The following is a 15,080-nucleotide window of genomic DNA, read 5'->3' as shown; positions in this document are numbered from 1 at the left end:
TACAACTTAAAATAGAATTAGTGATAACTGTAGACTTTTCAGTGGACTACAACCTTTTTAAGGGAATGCGATGTAGTCAACCATTTATCATGTCCCAGATCAAGCCGCCATTTTTCCACAAATTTGCAGAATGTTTGCCAAATTCTGAATAAAGTATTCACATCAAAGATTTAGTTTTATCTGTATTGTTTCTTTCATCATTTTATTTCAAATTAAAACCAACATCACCATTCAAAACCGTATAGTTTATTGACTATGAGTATATTTAGTGGGGTATCCCCACAGGACCCAGTTTCTGAGACAGACCCATGTACATGTATATGAATGTTTCTGTGAATACTGAGAAATTTGGGGTGGGCAATTTGGTAAACAGGAAGTACAGTATGTTGGGTTTTGGTATAAATACTGCCAAATGATCGTACCACATCCCAAGTGAAAGGTACACAGCAGGGCCGCGCTCAAATGCTTTTATATTTTTCATACATTTTGTGAGATGTCAACTATGTGACCGATAGACCAGCTACTATCTATTTTTTTGTGCACCCCCTCCTTTAAAGTCAAAATCAAGTGGCTTGTTGTCTAGAATGTGGCTTCATCAGTAGACATTGTTGGTGGAACTGTAGCCTGCACTGCAGTATCCAGCAGCATTGGCAATGCTAAATCTACCTTTAATAAGACGTCACATAGTTGACAAATTTTAAGCTTTTTGGCTTGCCATGTCCATTGGTATCAACCTGTTATTACCCAGGGTTATGTGTGTGAAGGGCAGAGGTGGACAAAGTACTCAACTTCATTACTTAAGTCAGAGTACAGATCCCACTGGTCAAATGTTACTCCGATACAAGTGAAAGTTGTCCAGTCAAATTTTTATTTAAGTTAAAGTACTGAAGTACTTGTTTTTAAAAATACTTCAGTATTAAAAGTACATTTTCTGTCAATGCATCGTTGTATTATTGCCACAGCGCTTACAAAACCTAATGCTGTTACCAAAGACAGAAATGTGAATTCACAAAATGAACACATGCTGTGTGTCATCATGGTGGTTTAACGTTAAGCTAGCTAGTCAGTGAAACTCCACCTCACATGCTAGCAAACTCTTTTCAAACTCAAAATCATATTGGTAGCTAACGTTACTAGAAAAGGAAGATTTTTACATTCTGTTTATTTTGCAAGATTATGCTAAAACATATTTCTGAAAGGACTTCAGATAAGTTAGCATTATTCATGCTAGCATAACTCCGTTTTTACATGCTAACTTACAGTGTCCAAGTTAACTAGCTATGTGTTAATGTTAGCCGTGGACAAGGCTACGGCAACTTGGCGGACAAATCCATAGAAAGTCATTTGACTAACCAGACTGTACAGCTACGTTTGCAACATTATCGCTAGCTCTAAAAGCACAGACAACTTCATTGCAAGCTTTCTCTTGGAATAAAACGTTTATATACCTCGATATGCTTCTGCAGGTTGGAAGGCGAGTTTTTGTAGGCTGTGATGTGATTCGTTTTCAGCAAACAAAGCAAACATTTTAAACAAAGCATATCTTTAATCCTTTCTGAAAACTGAAACGTGGGTTCTAGGTATGGCCATGGGTGCGTGCGTTACCCAGAAGAACCGCCTCCTTCCATTCTGCCATCAACTGATCGTGTTCAAATAATGCTGTTGAGAAATAATTGATCTTGATTTTATCCAGTCTATGGACGAGATGTGACCCTAGTGATTACTGATCGGCTGTCTCAGTATCACCTGCGAAAAAAAACAATCATGTTTTAGAAAAGAAAAAACATCCACTTTCAAAGCTGCTTCATAGCAACGAGTAACGAGGGTCTTGATAGAAATGTAGTGGAGTGAAAAGTACGATATTTGCCTTTCAAAAGTAGTGAAGTTACAGTCGTAAGTTGCCAAAAAATTAATACTCAAAGTACAGATACTCAAAAAGTGTACTAAAGTACAGTACTCCAGTAAATGTACTTCGTTACTGTCCACCTCTGGTGAAGCCGTGAGCTGCCACTTTGCTTCATCATACTGACTACTTACCACAGTTAATCACGCAGATGTAATCATCGTCACAGAGTTGACACATAAAGGTACGGTTCAATTTTTACACACTCAACTCCATACCGAAAGCAGTAAACACGATCGTGTGTATGAGATGTTGTTCCGTTGCCCTGCCAGATAACATGAGGCAGGCGAACCTTGTATCTGAGTAATCGTTGCAACGCTGGGGCTGAATTCAGCGCCGTCACATAGTTGACCACAAGTTCGTAGGACACCTACTTTGGCTGAGCTGCAGTCGAAATGATGAAAAGCTGCATCGAGTTTAGTTGTACAACCCTGATTCCAAAAAAGTTAGGACAAAGTACAAATTGTAAATAAAAACGGAATGCAATAATTTTCAAATCTCAAAAACTGATATTGTATTCACAATAGAACATAGGCAACATATCAAATGTCGAAAGTGAGACATTTTGAAATTTCATGCCAAATATTGACTCATTTGAAATTTCATGACAGCAACACATCTCAAAAAAGTTGGGACAGGGGCAATAAGAGGCTGGAAAAGTTAAAGGTACAAAAAAGGAACAGCTGGAGGACCAAATTGCAACTCACTAGGTCAATTGGCAATAGGTCATTAACATGACTGGGTATAAAAAGAGCATCTTGGAGTGGCAGCAGCTCTCAGAAGTAAAGATGGGAAGAGGATCACCAATCCCCCTAATTCTGCGCCGACAAATAGTGGAGCAATATCAGAAAGGAGTTCAACAGTGTAAAATTGCAAAGAGTTTGAACATATCATCATCTACAGTGCATAATATCATCAAAAGATTCAGAGAATCTGGAAGAATCTCTGTGCGTAAGGGTCAAGGCCGGAAAACCATACTGGGTGCCCGTGATCTTCAGGCCCTTAGACGGCACTGCATCACATACAGGCGTGCTTCTGTATTGGAAATCACAAAATGGGCTCAGGAATATTTCCAGAGAACATTATCTGTGAACACAATTCACCGTGCCATCCGCCGTTGCCAGCTAAAACTCTATAGTTCAAAGAAGAAGCCGTATCTAAACACGATCCAGAAGCGCAGACGTCTTCTCTGGGCCAAGGCTCATTTAAAATGGACTGTGGAAAACTGTTCTGTGGTCAGACGAATCAAAATTTGAAGTTTTTTATGGAAATCAGGGACGCCGTGTCATTCGGACTAAAGAGGAGAAGGACGACCCAAGTTGTTATCAGCACTCAGTTCAGAAGCCTGCATCTCTGATGGTATGGGGTTGCATTAGTGCGTGTGGCATGGGCAGCTTACACATCTGGAAAGACACCATCAATGCTGAAAGGTATATCCAGGTTCTAGAGCAACATATGCTCCCATCCAGACGACGTCTCTTTCAGGGAAGACCTTGCATTTTCCAACATGACGATGCCAAACCACATACTGCATCAATTACAGGATCATGGCTGCGTAGAAGAAGGGTCCGGGTACTGAACTGGCCAGCCTGCAGTCCAGATCTTTCACCCATAGAAAACATTTGGCGCATCATAAAACGGAAGATACGACAAAAAAGACCTAAGACAGCTGAGCAACTAGAATCCTACATTAGACAAGAATGGGTTAACATTCCTATCCCTAAACTTGAGCAACTTGTCTCCTCAGTCCCCAGACGTTTACAGACTGTTGTAAAGAGAAAAGGGGATGTCTCACAGTGGGAAACATGGCCTTGTCCCAACTTTTTTGAGATGTGGTGTTATCATGAAATTTAAAATCACCTAATTTTTCTCTTTAAATGATACATTTTCTCAGTTTAAACATTTGATATGTCATCTATGTTCTATTCTGAATAAAACATGGAATTTTGGAACTTCCACATCATTGCATTCCGTTTTTATTTACAATTTGTACTTTCTCCCAACTTTTTTGGAATCGGGGTTGTATTTTCTTTAAGCACACTCATATCCGTGACATGCACAGAGGGTAATCTCGTCTGCTGGCTTTCAGTGGAGAAACAACACTGTTAGTTCAAACCAAGGTTGCAGGTCGGACAAGCCAAGTTGGCCATTTTCATATTTATTTCCATTTTTTCCAACAACTAAGAAATGTCAGAGAGGTCTGCTGAGTTTTTTCACAGTAAGCCCCAGGGAGTTCTTGCTGTATGTACAGGGTTTAGATCTCTCCACATTACACAGACCTGGAGATGGCTCTGGGACACACATTTCTCAGTATTCACATGTCTACTGTGTAGTCATGCTTAGCAGAAGTACGAAACGTAGACATCATTTTAATGTTGAGTTGACGTTGATATGTATAGAGAATTCCTTTGACATTGTTGTGTGATTTCCAGGGCGATCTGACAAACCTGGTTCACGGCAGTCACTGCTCAAAGTACAGGCTCACCCGTATTCCAGGAACCAACGCGTTTGCAGGCATCGTGAACGAAACGTGCGATTCGCTGGCCTTCTGCGCGTGCAGCACTGTGGACCGCCTCTGCTTAAACTGCCACAGGTGCGTTTTTCATCGTGCTGGAAGAGTGCTTCACGCCGTCTGCATTATTATCGTTCACTTGTAATATGGACTGAGTTTTATTCCATATGATCCTGATCTTTTTAGCGGAATATTTTTCAAACGAGGGAGATAATTCTCCGTGCGTTTCCTGTTTTCTCCTCAGAATGGAGCAGAATGAGTGTGAGTGTCCATGCGAGTGTCCTCTGGAGGTGAATGAGTGTACTGGCAATCTCACGAATGCAGAAAACAGGTAAATCCACACAGGTCTACTTTGTATCTGTGGGTTTATGCAGCAGAGAAAATGTACACTCTCAGTTTTTTCCTCGTGTCTCTGTCTGATCGTTGTTATAAGCTGTGCGACAAATTGAGTACCATGGCCTTGAAGGCTGCTTATAAAATATTCAGTATGTGCTTATCTGGATAATCTAGAGCCTGGGTGCCCACTACATCGATCGCGATCGACCAGTCGATCTCGAAGGCAGGGATGGTAGATCTCATGATTGATATGTAAATATTAATATATTTGTTATGAAATTAAAAAAAAAAAATTTCGTGGTCATTTTTACATGTAAACAAATTCGCTTTTTCCCTGAAGCGAAATGTCAGCCAAGCGCTGCGTCAAAAAAATGTTACATTAGGTTACCATGACAACCAGTAAAATGAAACTGCTGGTTTCAAAGATGCAGCGCCGTGATTTAGGAAACTTCCGAAACCTCGCCTCGGAGCTGGAGATGCAAGGGAGGGCGTTTGCGCAACTTAACAGTGCGCGCTACACTGAGCAGATTGAAATTCTCCAGTCAGAGTTTGAGAAGCGATTTCAAGGCTTTGCTTTGCTCGAGCCACCAGCTACATTCATGTGCCACCCATTCAGGGAAGATACTGAGGTGGATTCCCTCGCCTCAAAAGTTGCGGCACTGTTTCAGCTGAACACGTCTGCCGTGCAAGACGAGATGCTGATGCTGCAGTCTGACATCGAGTTGAAGTCCAGGGCGCATGGGGCGTTTTGGAATTTACTCACGGAGGCGAAGTACCCGAACATGCGGCAATGTGCCACCTCCTTAACCGCATTGTTTGGCTCCACTTATTTGTGCGAGTCGGCCTTTTCGCATATGAAGATCATTAAGTCTAAATACCGCTCCAGTATGTCCGACGATCATCCCGAGGCCTGCTTGAGGCTCGCTACCAGCAGCTACTGTCCGGACTATGCAGCCCTCTCTGACTCCCTCCAGTGCCGATCATCATCGGATTAAGATCTGATTTAGGGCCTACATCAGTATGCTATGTATTAAAGTTGTGCTGTTGCTAATGCCGCTTTTCCACTACAAACGCGGCTGAGTCGGGCTGAGCCGTGCCGTGCTGAGTCGGGCTGAGCGGGGCTGTTGGAGTTGCATTTCGACTACAACCGTGCTGAACCATGCTGGCTGGAAGTGGGTGGACACATTGGGTGGAGTTAGCGAAAGTGGGTGGACGTCAGGTGATGTCGTTAAGCAGTGCAAACAGTGACATCAGTGATCTTTTAAGCGGTAGTCTCACGACCCGAATAGTAAACAATAAACATGGAGGACATGGAGTCGTTAGTGTTGCTGGTCTTGGTGCTGTGGCTTGTTGTCACCGACAACGCGGACAGATACTGGCAAGAGCGTATAGATGAGGCGAGGCGCATAAGGCTTCAGAAATTCTCGTAATTCGTAATTCTTCTTCTTCCGGGTTTGCGGTGTTTACAGATCCCAGCGCGCTCGCGGGGCGTGTGTGGGCATGTGAGGACACTCCTCCTCACCAATCAGTGCACAGGGGAGTGTCTGCTCACGCCCCTAGCCCCACTCGGCACGGTTTGGCTCGCTTTAGCCCAACTCCAAAACCGTGCGAGTTTTAGGGGCTAAGCAGGGCTGAAGCGAGCTGAGTCGTGCTGGTTTTTGGTAGTCGAAACACGAGCCGTGTCGGGCTGAAGTGAGCTGAAGTGAGCTGAAAAAGGGTAGTGGAAAAGGGCCATATGTTCCACGGTTAAAAAAAAATTTTTAAAAATATATAAAAGAAGGAAAAATGTTTTTATATAAAATTGTTGTAAATGTCAAATCTCTGTCTAGCAGGCTATACAAAAGTCAACTGATGTGAACAAAAATGTTTTGGGGTTTACAATGCCTGTCTGGATGCATTTAACTTTTTTTTCTAAACATAGCCCTTTTTTTTTTTTTTACAGTGGGCTTGTTTCATGTTTACTTATTAATAGTTTGCGGTTTATAAAAGTTAACAGTGATTTGAACAAAAATACGTTTAGGAGTACAAAGCTTATGCATTTAACATAATTTGAATGTAAATTTCAGTCACCTTTTTGTATGCATGTTTGCCTATTATTAAACAAATTGCATATGAATGTTTATAAATCAAAACAAGTGTCATTATTGTTATTATTATTATTAGTAGTAGTAGTAGTAGCAGTACTAGTAGTCATAGTAGGCCTAGTAGTGGTAACAACCTAGTCCGAGTAGATCATATTAACATGGTCATTTTAAAAGTAGCTCGTGAATCAAAATATTGTGGGCACCCCTGATCTAGAGGATTTGTGTTTTTAAAAGTGTACTTGTCTAGAACATGACATGCCAGGGCTCTACATTCACTTTTGAAACCACTTGTCCTGTCGGGCAAGTTGAAAGGAAATTTACTTGTCCGAAGAAATATTTGAGAAAAAAAACCCATAAATAAACTATTTGTAACCCAACAATCTTTATTGCATTTGTTGCATGTGCATCACACCGCTTGTGGCTTGTACTCTTGCCATGAGACACTAGAATGTCTCGCCTATATGAAGCTGTACCTTTAAACGTGCTGCTCGAGACATCAGCATAAGTAGGATGCGATATGCACAGAGAACATTGCATTCCATCTCCAGTGTCTTGGACTTATTCAAATTCATCCTTCCAAGAATTGAGAAATTTCCGCTCTCTCTTGCTTTCATAGTTCTGCTGTGATTGTTTCCTCTTCTTTTCAGCACCAGATGCCTCGGATTCACTAGACTTCTTTGTGAAGCCAAACTTCAGGAGGGACGTTTTCTAAATGTCTAAATTTTTAGAATGAACACCATCAACAACAATTCAAAGATTTGGAAATTACCACATACTCAACGTAAATATACAGTTGAATAATGATCCCGCCAACAGAAATGTCAACAAATCCACATGTATGACACGATTAAAACCAATCCTAAACGACCGTTTACTTCTCAGCTCAAATACACGAAGCGGTATTGGCCGGTTTCGCAGGTGGAATATTCAGTCCCCCCAGGATTTCACAGGCCTTTTTTGTGATTGTTGCGGGCTAAAATGTCTGATGCTGCGGGGGGGGGGTTCCAAAAAATTGCGATGAAAGTTGCGGTGTTTTTTAGGTTTTTGTTGCGATTACATTGCGGGAGGAAGTGAAAGTTGCGAGAAATTGTTGCGACTTTCTCTTTTTATGATTAAAATTGAGTGATATGTTAAATATTAAGTTATTACTGAAAAACTATTGATTAAAAAAAAAAGACACTGAGAAATGGTCCTATAAACAACTTTACCAATATAAAAGATTACCAGGACTACAAAAATGCAGAAAAATAGGCTTTACTTATCCAAATGCTCCTGTTGGTTCAAAAGTTAAAGTGCAGAGAACCTCACAGCACAACATGAAGTTACCTTAAAATATAATATAAATGCCTCAGCTTTCATGTAAGAAAAAAACTATTAATACTAGTACTGTGTGCAGGCAGTCTCTCCTGAAGACTAAATTAAACAATAATTATAAACTAATAAAATAAATGGCTCAGGCTTCATAGAAGAAAAAAAAAACAATTTGAACAGAATCTCACAGTATGATGCTGAAGCTGCCTGAACAATGGAAAATAAAATACCATTTTGGCAAAAATGTTGGCATCCATTAATTTCTTGTATTAAGTAAAAAATAATGTAAAGTGCACACAGTCCTTCACTGTAAACATAACACACTTTCACTAACAGAATTTAAGCCTACATGAACACTGACTCGCACATGCTGCTTCTCTTGAACGTATACACGGAAGTAAGGCGGAAGGTAGTTTGTCGACGACGCCAACGATTGGTCAAATTTGCGGGAAAGTTGCGGTGATTGGATATAATTGCAACACCGCCCTGAATTCGCGGGGATTGGTTGAATTTGCGTTGATGTTGCAAATCGCAACATCGCGAAATCCTGGAGGGTCTGAATATTGCGCATGCGGACATCGCTCTTTCCGAATAGAAACATCCGGCGATTCATCAAAACAATATGTCGAGTGAGATGCTTCGGAAATCATGTGAATAAACTGATAAATTTGATATGTAACCCGAATATCGGCGTATTTTGGCACTTGTCCGATCGGACAAGTAACTAAGACGATGAACTTGTCCGACATTAAGTATCACTTGTCCCGGACAAGCGGACGAGCGTTAATTTCGAGCCCTGCATGCATTTTGCATATGCATGCACATTGTTAAGTCACATATTTAAAGTAATGTTTCTGCACATTAGTTATACAACCCCAGTTCCAAAAAAGTTGGGACACTGTAAAACAAATAAAAACAGAACGTGAAGATTTGCAAATCATGGAACCCTGTATTTCATTGAAAATGGTGCAAAGACAACATATCAAATGTTGAAACAGAACTCTCTTTTTGAAAATTATATGCTTATTTTAAATTTGATGTCAGCAACATGTTTCAAAAAAGTTGGGATGGGACAACAAAAGACTGATAAAGTTGTGTCATGCTTTAAAAAACAAAAACTAATTTGGTTAATTAGCAACAGGTCAGGAACATGATTGGGTATAAAAAGAGCATCCCATCACCACCTTCTCTGGGCCCGAGCTCTTTTACGATGGGCTGAGGCAAATTGGAAAACTGTCCCGAAGTCTGACGAATCAAAAGTAGAAATTCATTTTAGAAATCATGGACACCACATCCTCCAGGCTAAAGAGGAGAGGGACCATCTGGCTTGTTATCAGTGCACAGTTCAAAAGCCAGTGTCTCTGATGGTATAAGGGTGGATTAATGCACATAACATGAGTAGCTTGTACGGTACATCTGGGAAGGCCTCATTAATGCTGAATGATATAGACACATTTCAAAGCAATATGTTGCCATCCAGACAAAATCTTATCAGAGAAGGCCTTCCTTCTTTCGGCAAGACAATGCCAAACTGCTTTCTGCACATATTAAAACTGCATGGCTCCATAATAAAAGAGTCCAGGTGCTAAACTGGCCTGCCTGTAGTCCAGACCTGTCTCCCATTGAAAACATTTGCCGCCTTATGAAGCACAAAATATGACAAAGGAGACCCCAAACTGTTGAGCAACTGAAATTGTATATCAGGCAAGAATGGGACAACATTTCTCTTTCACAACTACAGTAATTGGTCTCCTCAGTTCCCAAACGTTTACAGAGTGTTGTTAAAAGTAGAGGTGATGCAACACAGTGGTAAACATGCCCCTGTCCCAGCTTTTCTGAAACGTGCTGCTGACACCAAATTCAAAACGAGCATATATTTTTCAAAAAACAATAAAATTTCTCAGTTCCAACATTTGGTATGTTGTCTTTGTACTATTTTCAATGAACTATAGTTTCCAAGATTTGCAAATTATCGCATTCTGTTTTTATTTACAGTTTATACAGCATCCCAGCTTTTTTGGAATTGGGGTTGTAGGATAAAGGTGCCCATTTTAACAGAACAGCTAACATATAATGTGGACTAATAGAAGTCTCCAGTCTTTCATTTGAGTAAATCCTCATCCACCTGTATCCTGAAGCAGAAGAGCTTTCCTCTAAGCACAGAGCTGGTAAAGGACCATCTGTCAGACTTTTATTGCAAATCCCTGCAGAGACAGTTGTTGTGTTTCATGTTTTTGTGTTGAGATGCGTTTGTAGTCTCAATCACATTATACTTGTGTGTGTGTGTGTGTGTGTGTGTGTGTGTGTGTGTGTGTGTGTGTGTGTGTGTGTTCAGGAATCCAAGCTGCGATGTCCACCAAGAGCCCTTGTCTATGACTGTGATTGAGTCCGGTTTGCAGGACACTTTGCTTCAGTGCATTAACACTCGATGTAGCCAGCGCTTCACCAGCAGGTCAGTCTTTGGTCTCTGGCTATGAGATGAGTCTCTGTCCAACCCACACACACACACACACACACACACACACACATGCACCATTTCCACAGAAGGTGACAGCTGGTGCCGGTGCCGGTTCCACCACTAAAGAGATGGTTCTTGGCTGAAAAAATTGATTTAGTTCCATCACTAAAATGCTGCTGGTTTGAAACCAGGAACCAGTGACACCATGGGCTTGAAGGCAACATAATTTTGTCTCCATAGCAACTCCAGCCTTTTAGGGTTTCTACATGGTCACAGTTAAAATAAAACTTCAGCGTTGCAGGGATTTTTAAAGGTTGTATTTGCAAAAAGCAGTGGAATTAAATGTTGCAAACGTACATTAGTGGTTAGTGCAGAAAACAAAACTTTACTGGCATTTACAACAAATTAGTAGTGCACTGCTGACACGAATGCTGGAGTTTAAACTGTGCACTTAAAGCTTAGACAGATAAATAAATTTTTTTTTTTTTAATTTTCAGGGTTTGGCCACACATGCTTAATATTTTAATCCAAATACAGAGACGACAAATTTTAGAGCACTAAAGAGATCCAGATAGCCACATTGCGTAACAGCCCTGTGCTCGAGGCTGTAAGGGAAGGTGGTGCAGAGAGTGGAACGTGATGAACATGATGAAGTTGTGGGTCTGTTTTTGGCTTTGTAGGGGAGGTATTTTATTTATTTATTTAAATTGACGCAGGCAGATATAAGAAGGCAGCCACTGTAATCATTTAGGGTGGTTGAAAACATGTTACCTTATGGAATCAATTTTGTGCCAAAATGTTCATACAATACTTTTGAAATATCAAACAAAAACGACAACTCAAAATACAAAAAAAGAAAAAAAAAAGTCAATTTTTTTAGACTGGCAAACAAATTATTCGTGTAATCGTGCAAAATATCAGTCTATTACTCTTCAGAAGCCTTTTATTTTTGTTCCGCGTCTTTCTCAGTTTTGTTTGACGTAATTTATTTTGGTTGCGATTCCAGCTTTCCCGTTTGCGCTCCCTGACTTTTTGCTTGCAGTTTTGGTACAAACTTCACGTGTGGGTGGGCTGTCCAGGAATGCATTCCCATTGGCTAACTTGTGTTTGACTGACAGCTACGCTCAGCCATTCCCCCGGAGGCTGTTGCGGCCATTTCCTACTCGGATTCTGGCGGACTGTTTGACGAGTGACCGATCCATCGACGGTAAACAAGGATCGAGTGGACTTAATTCAATATCCTAGTCGCCACTGAAGTCCACTCGATCCTTGTTTACCGTCAATGGATCGGTCACTCGTCAAACAGTCCGCCAGAATCCGAGTAGGAAATGGCCGCAACAGCCTCCGGGGGAATCGCTGAGCGTAGCTGTCAGTCAAACACAGGTTACCCAATGGGAATGCATTCCTGGACAGCCCACCCACACGTGAAGTTTGTGCCAAAACTGCAAGCAAAAAGTCAGGGAGCGCAAACGAGAAAGCTGGAATCGCAACCAAAATAAATTACGTCAGACAAAACTGAGAAAGACGCGGAACAAAAATAAAAGGCTTCTGAAGAGTAATAGACTGATATTTTGCACGATTACACGAATAATTTGTTTGCCAGTCTAAAAAAATGGACTTTTTTTTTCTTTTTTTGCATTTTGAGTTGTCGTTTTTGTTTGATATTTCAAAAGTATTGTATGAACATTTTGGCACAAAATTGATTCCATATTACCTCTCCTAATGCTAAAGGGCCGAGCAGTGACCGCTTCATCTTTACAATTATCAAAGAGGTTTTAACATACTTGGCTCATTAGAACCACTGTACACAGACTGACCCCTAGTGGTGATTCATGCCTATGACTATGTATAGTAGGTGCCAGTGGCTTTTTCTGTCCTTGTGTTAATAACTCGGCATGTAACGATTCATCCAATTTATGATTCTTTTCGATTCACAATACTGAGTTCATGATTCGATTTTACCACAATGTTTTTGAGAAAAAAAAAAATTTTATTACCAGAAATGCAGCGTTTATTTTTCCTATTCTTTAGCAACTTAAAGGGCATATCACGGGTAAATTCAGGAGCAAGATTAGTGTAATTCTCCTATTTTATCTTAAACTTTGGTCAAATATCTGTCACATTCTGCATTTTGTGCAATTTTTTTTTTTTACCTTGCGCAATACCAGAAAAATTCAGTTGAAATCAAGCCATTTGAGGCGAATTGGTCCATCTCTGAAAAAACTTGGCATTTGGATTTCCCGGGAAACATCGATTTTCGTAACGTCGCGTGCGGGACGCCTCCCTCTGAATCCTACGTCAGCGCTGGTTTGTTTATGGGAAAACGACCTGGTGGTTTTCTGCAAATTTCTTCAACATTATCACATAATTATTAAAATGGCTAACAGATGTATCGTAGGAGGGTGTAGCAACACCAATCTTGATGGGATTAGTACTCATCGTTCCCCACACTGCGCTCAGGTGACAATTCCATATTTCAATGCAAAATCGCTAGCTGCTAAACTTGGTCTACACAGGCTGTGCACTGAAACTGTACAAAGCTCGCGCAGCCTGCTGGCGCTTCCGCAGGTGACGTCACGAATCTGGCTCCAGACTCCCTTGGGATTTTTCCAGACGCGTTTTGTTATTTTATTTTTTTTCTGCTGGAACCAGATGGCCTTGTGCAAAATTACCCTTCCGGATGAGTGTGTAAAGGGACATACTTTCATATTAAAAAAAAAAAAACAAATTTGGTCCAGGATATGCACTGTAAATATTCCTTTTGTTAAATTAAAAAAAAAAAAAAACGTTTTTCTTTTTTAAACCAACAATAATTTTTCCCACATTTGTAAAGGTTGGAGTAAAATATAATAGCCTATTACATAAAATATTCCTTTTATTAAAAATGACAAAAGTGAATAAAAAATAGGTGTTTGCTTCATAAACTTTTATGAAAATTTGTACTACCTTCATTTGCTTCTTCTTTTCTTTAGCTTTCTCTTTCTTGTTAAATTTATTTGTACAGTCAATCGCAGAGCAGCTCTTTCCCATTTTAGATCTTTTTTGCGTGCGTGTTTTCATGGCATTGGAGCTATATTACATTCGCCTAGGGTGAAGTCACATTTATTCCCACTATTGATCTTTATTGCACACTCTGCTCTCTAAACGCAGTTCCAGCTAGGAGGCACTAAGGGATTATGCATCTTAATAATAATTGTGATTCATTTTTTATTTCTTCGATTCGAATAGTCATAAATTTGTATCGTGATTTATGATTGTTTTTTGTTCGTTTATGCACTATATTTATCGTGCTCTGTATATCGGCTTTCATCCAAACTTCGTGTGTGTGTTCCTGCAGTGACTGCTTTGGTGTGTTGGACTGTGAGTGGTGTGTGGTGGACAGTGACGGAAAGACACAGCTGGACAAGCCTTACTGCGCTCTACAGAAGGAGTGTTTTGGAGGAATCGTAGGTGCCAAGAGTCCTTATGTGGATGGCAGGGGTATTTTAGGTGCGCTTACACATCCTTTAGACTGTCTGGGAATTTAATTTGGAAACTTTTGTTTGCTTTATAAGAATATGGTTAATGATTAAATAAAAGTTTATACCACACTGTTACTTTACGTTTTGATATTCAAGATGAACACTCTAAGTAATTTATTAGCCGTATCATGTTGTGTTTTTCGCGTGTGGGGTGTCTTTTGGATGAGAAATACCACAAATACACATTTACACATTTTGGCACGCTTTAGAACTCTTAAACTTCTTTCATCCTGATGTTCTTTTGTAGATGAAGAGGTGGCATCTCTTAACATGATTAAGAGTGCACCTGTGGGTCCAGTAGCAGGAGGTATCATGGGCTGCATCATGGTGCTGGTTTTGGTTGTGTACGCCTACAGGCACCAGATCCACCGCCGTAGCCATCAGCACATGTCACCTCTCGCAGCGCAGGGTGAGTCTGATGGAATACACACAATTATGCCCACACAGTGACCTAGGACAGTGTGAGACGGCCAGCTGAAAAGAAAAATACACACATCCATTTCATCCGAAACTCTTCCTGAGGTTTCTTGCGCAGTTCAGACTATGCTTCAAATCAAACCACGCTTATTAATTTCATATTAAAGTCAAATCAAAAGAAAGCAGTTTTGACATTTTGAGATGAAATAGTACACATTTTTCCTTATTTTCCAGTTAGCAGTGATCTCTGGGCTTTGGGGCAACTTGCCTGTGCCTGGCAGTTAACATCCTGTGAAAGTAATTTTATGTGAATACGGTGCCGAAATGATCATTTTATGCTTTGTAAATACATAGACAATTTTTTTTAAAGCTGTAACTTGGCTTGTAACACAATGCACACTTGCTGTGTCACATTTCCCGATCAGTATGTACACATTAAGTTCAAGGCTCAAACAGAGCCTTGTGGAATACCAAACTTTACTTTTAAGTGCACAAAGTGATCACCTTGAACATTTACTGATGGGGATCCGTCATGTAA

The 15,080-nt window shown here is 40.4% G+C and overlaps 1 protein-coding gene across 2 annotated transcripts in view; it reads left to right on the top strand.

The window, feature by feature from the left end:
- The window catches only part of cachd1 (cache domain containing 1), a 303,436-nt gene that overhangs the window by 273,002 nt on the left and 15,354 nt on the right, over positions 1-15,080 (top strand). For both annotated transcript variants that reach the window (XM_060919931.1, XM_060919930.1), the window contains 5 exons: positions 4,336-4,496; positions 4,660-4,746; positions 10,482-10,598; positions 13,942-14,093; positions 14,373-14,534. In XM_060919931.1, the coding sequence (XP_060775914.1) occupies positions 4,336-4,496; positions 4,660-4,746; positions 10,482-10,598; positions 13,942-14,093; positions 14,373-14,534 (679 nt within the window). The remainder of the gene's footprint in view (positions 1-4,335; positions 4,497-4,659; positions 4,747-10,481; positions 10,599-13,941; positions 14,094-14,372; positions 14,535-15,080) is intronic.

Source organism: Neoarius graeffei, chromosome 4, assembly GCF_027579695.1.
Source record: "Neoarius graeffei isolate fNeoGra1 chromosome 4, fNeoGra1.pri, whole genome shotgun sequence".
Classification (NCBI taxonomy): domain Eukaryota; kingdom Metazoa; phylum Chordata; class Actinopteri; order Siluriformes; family Ariidae; genus Neoarius; species Neoarius graeffei.
The sequence above is the reverse complement of the archived record's forward strand: the minus strand, read 5'-3'. Positions and strand labels throughout refer to the sequence as shown.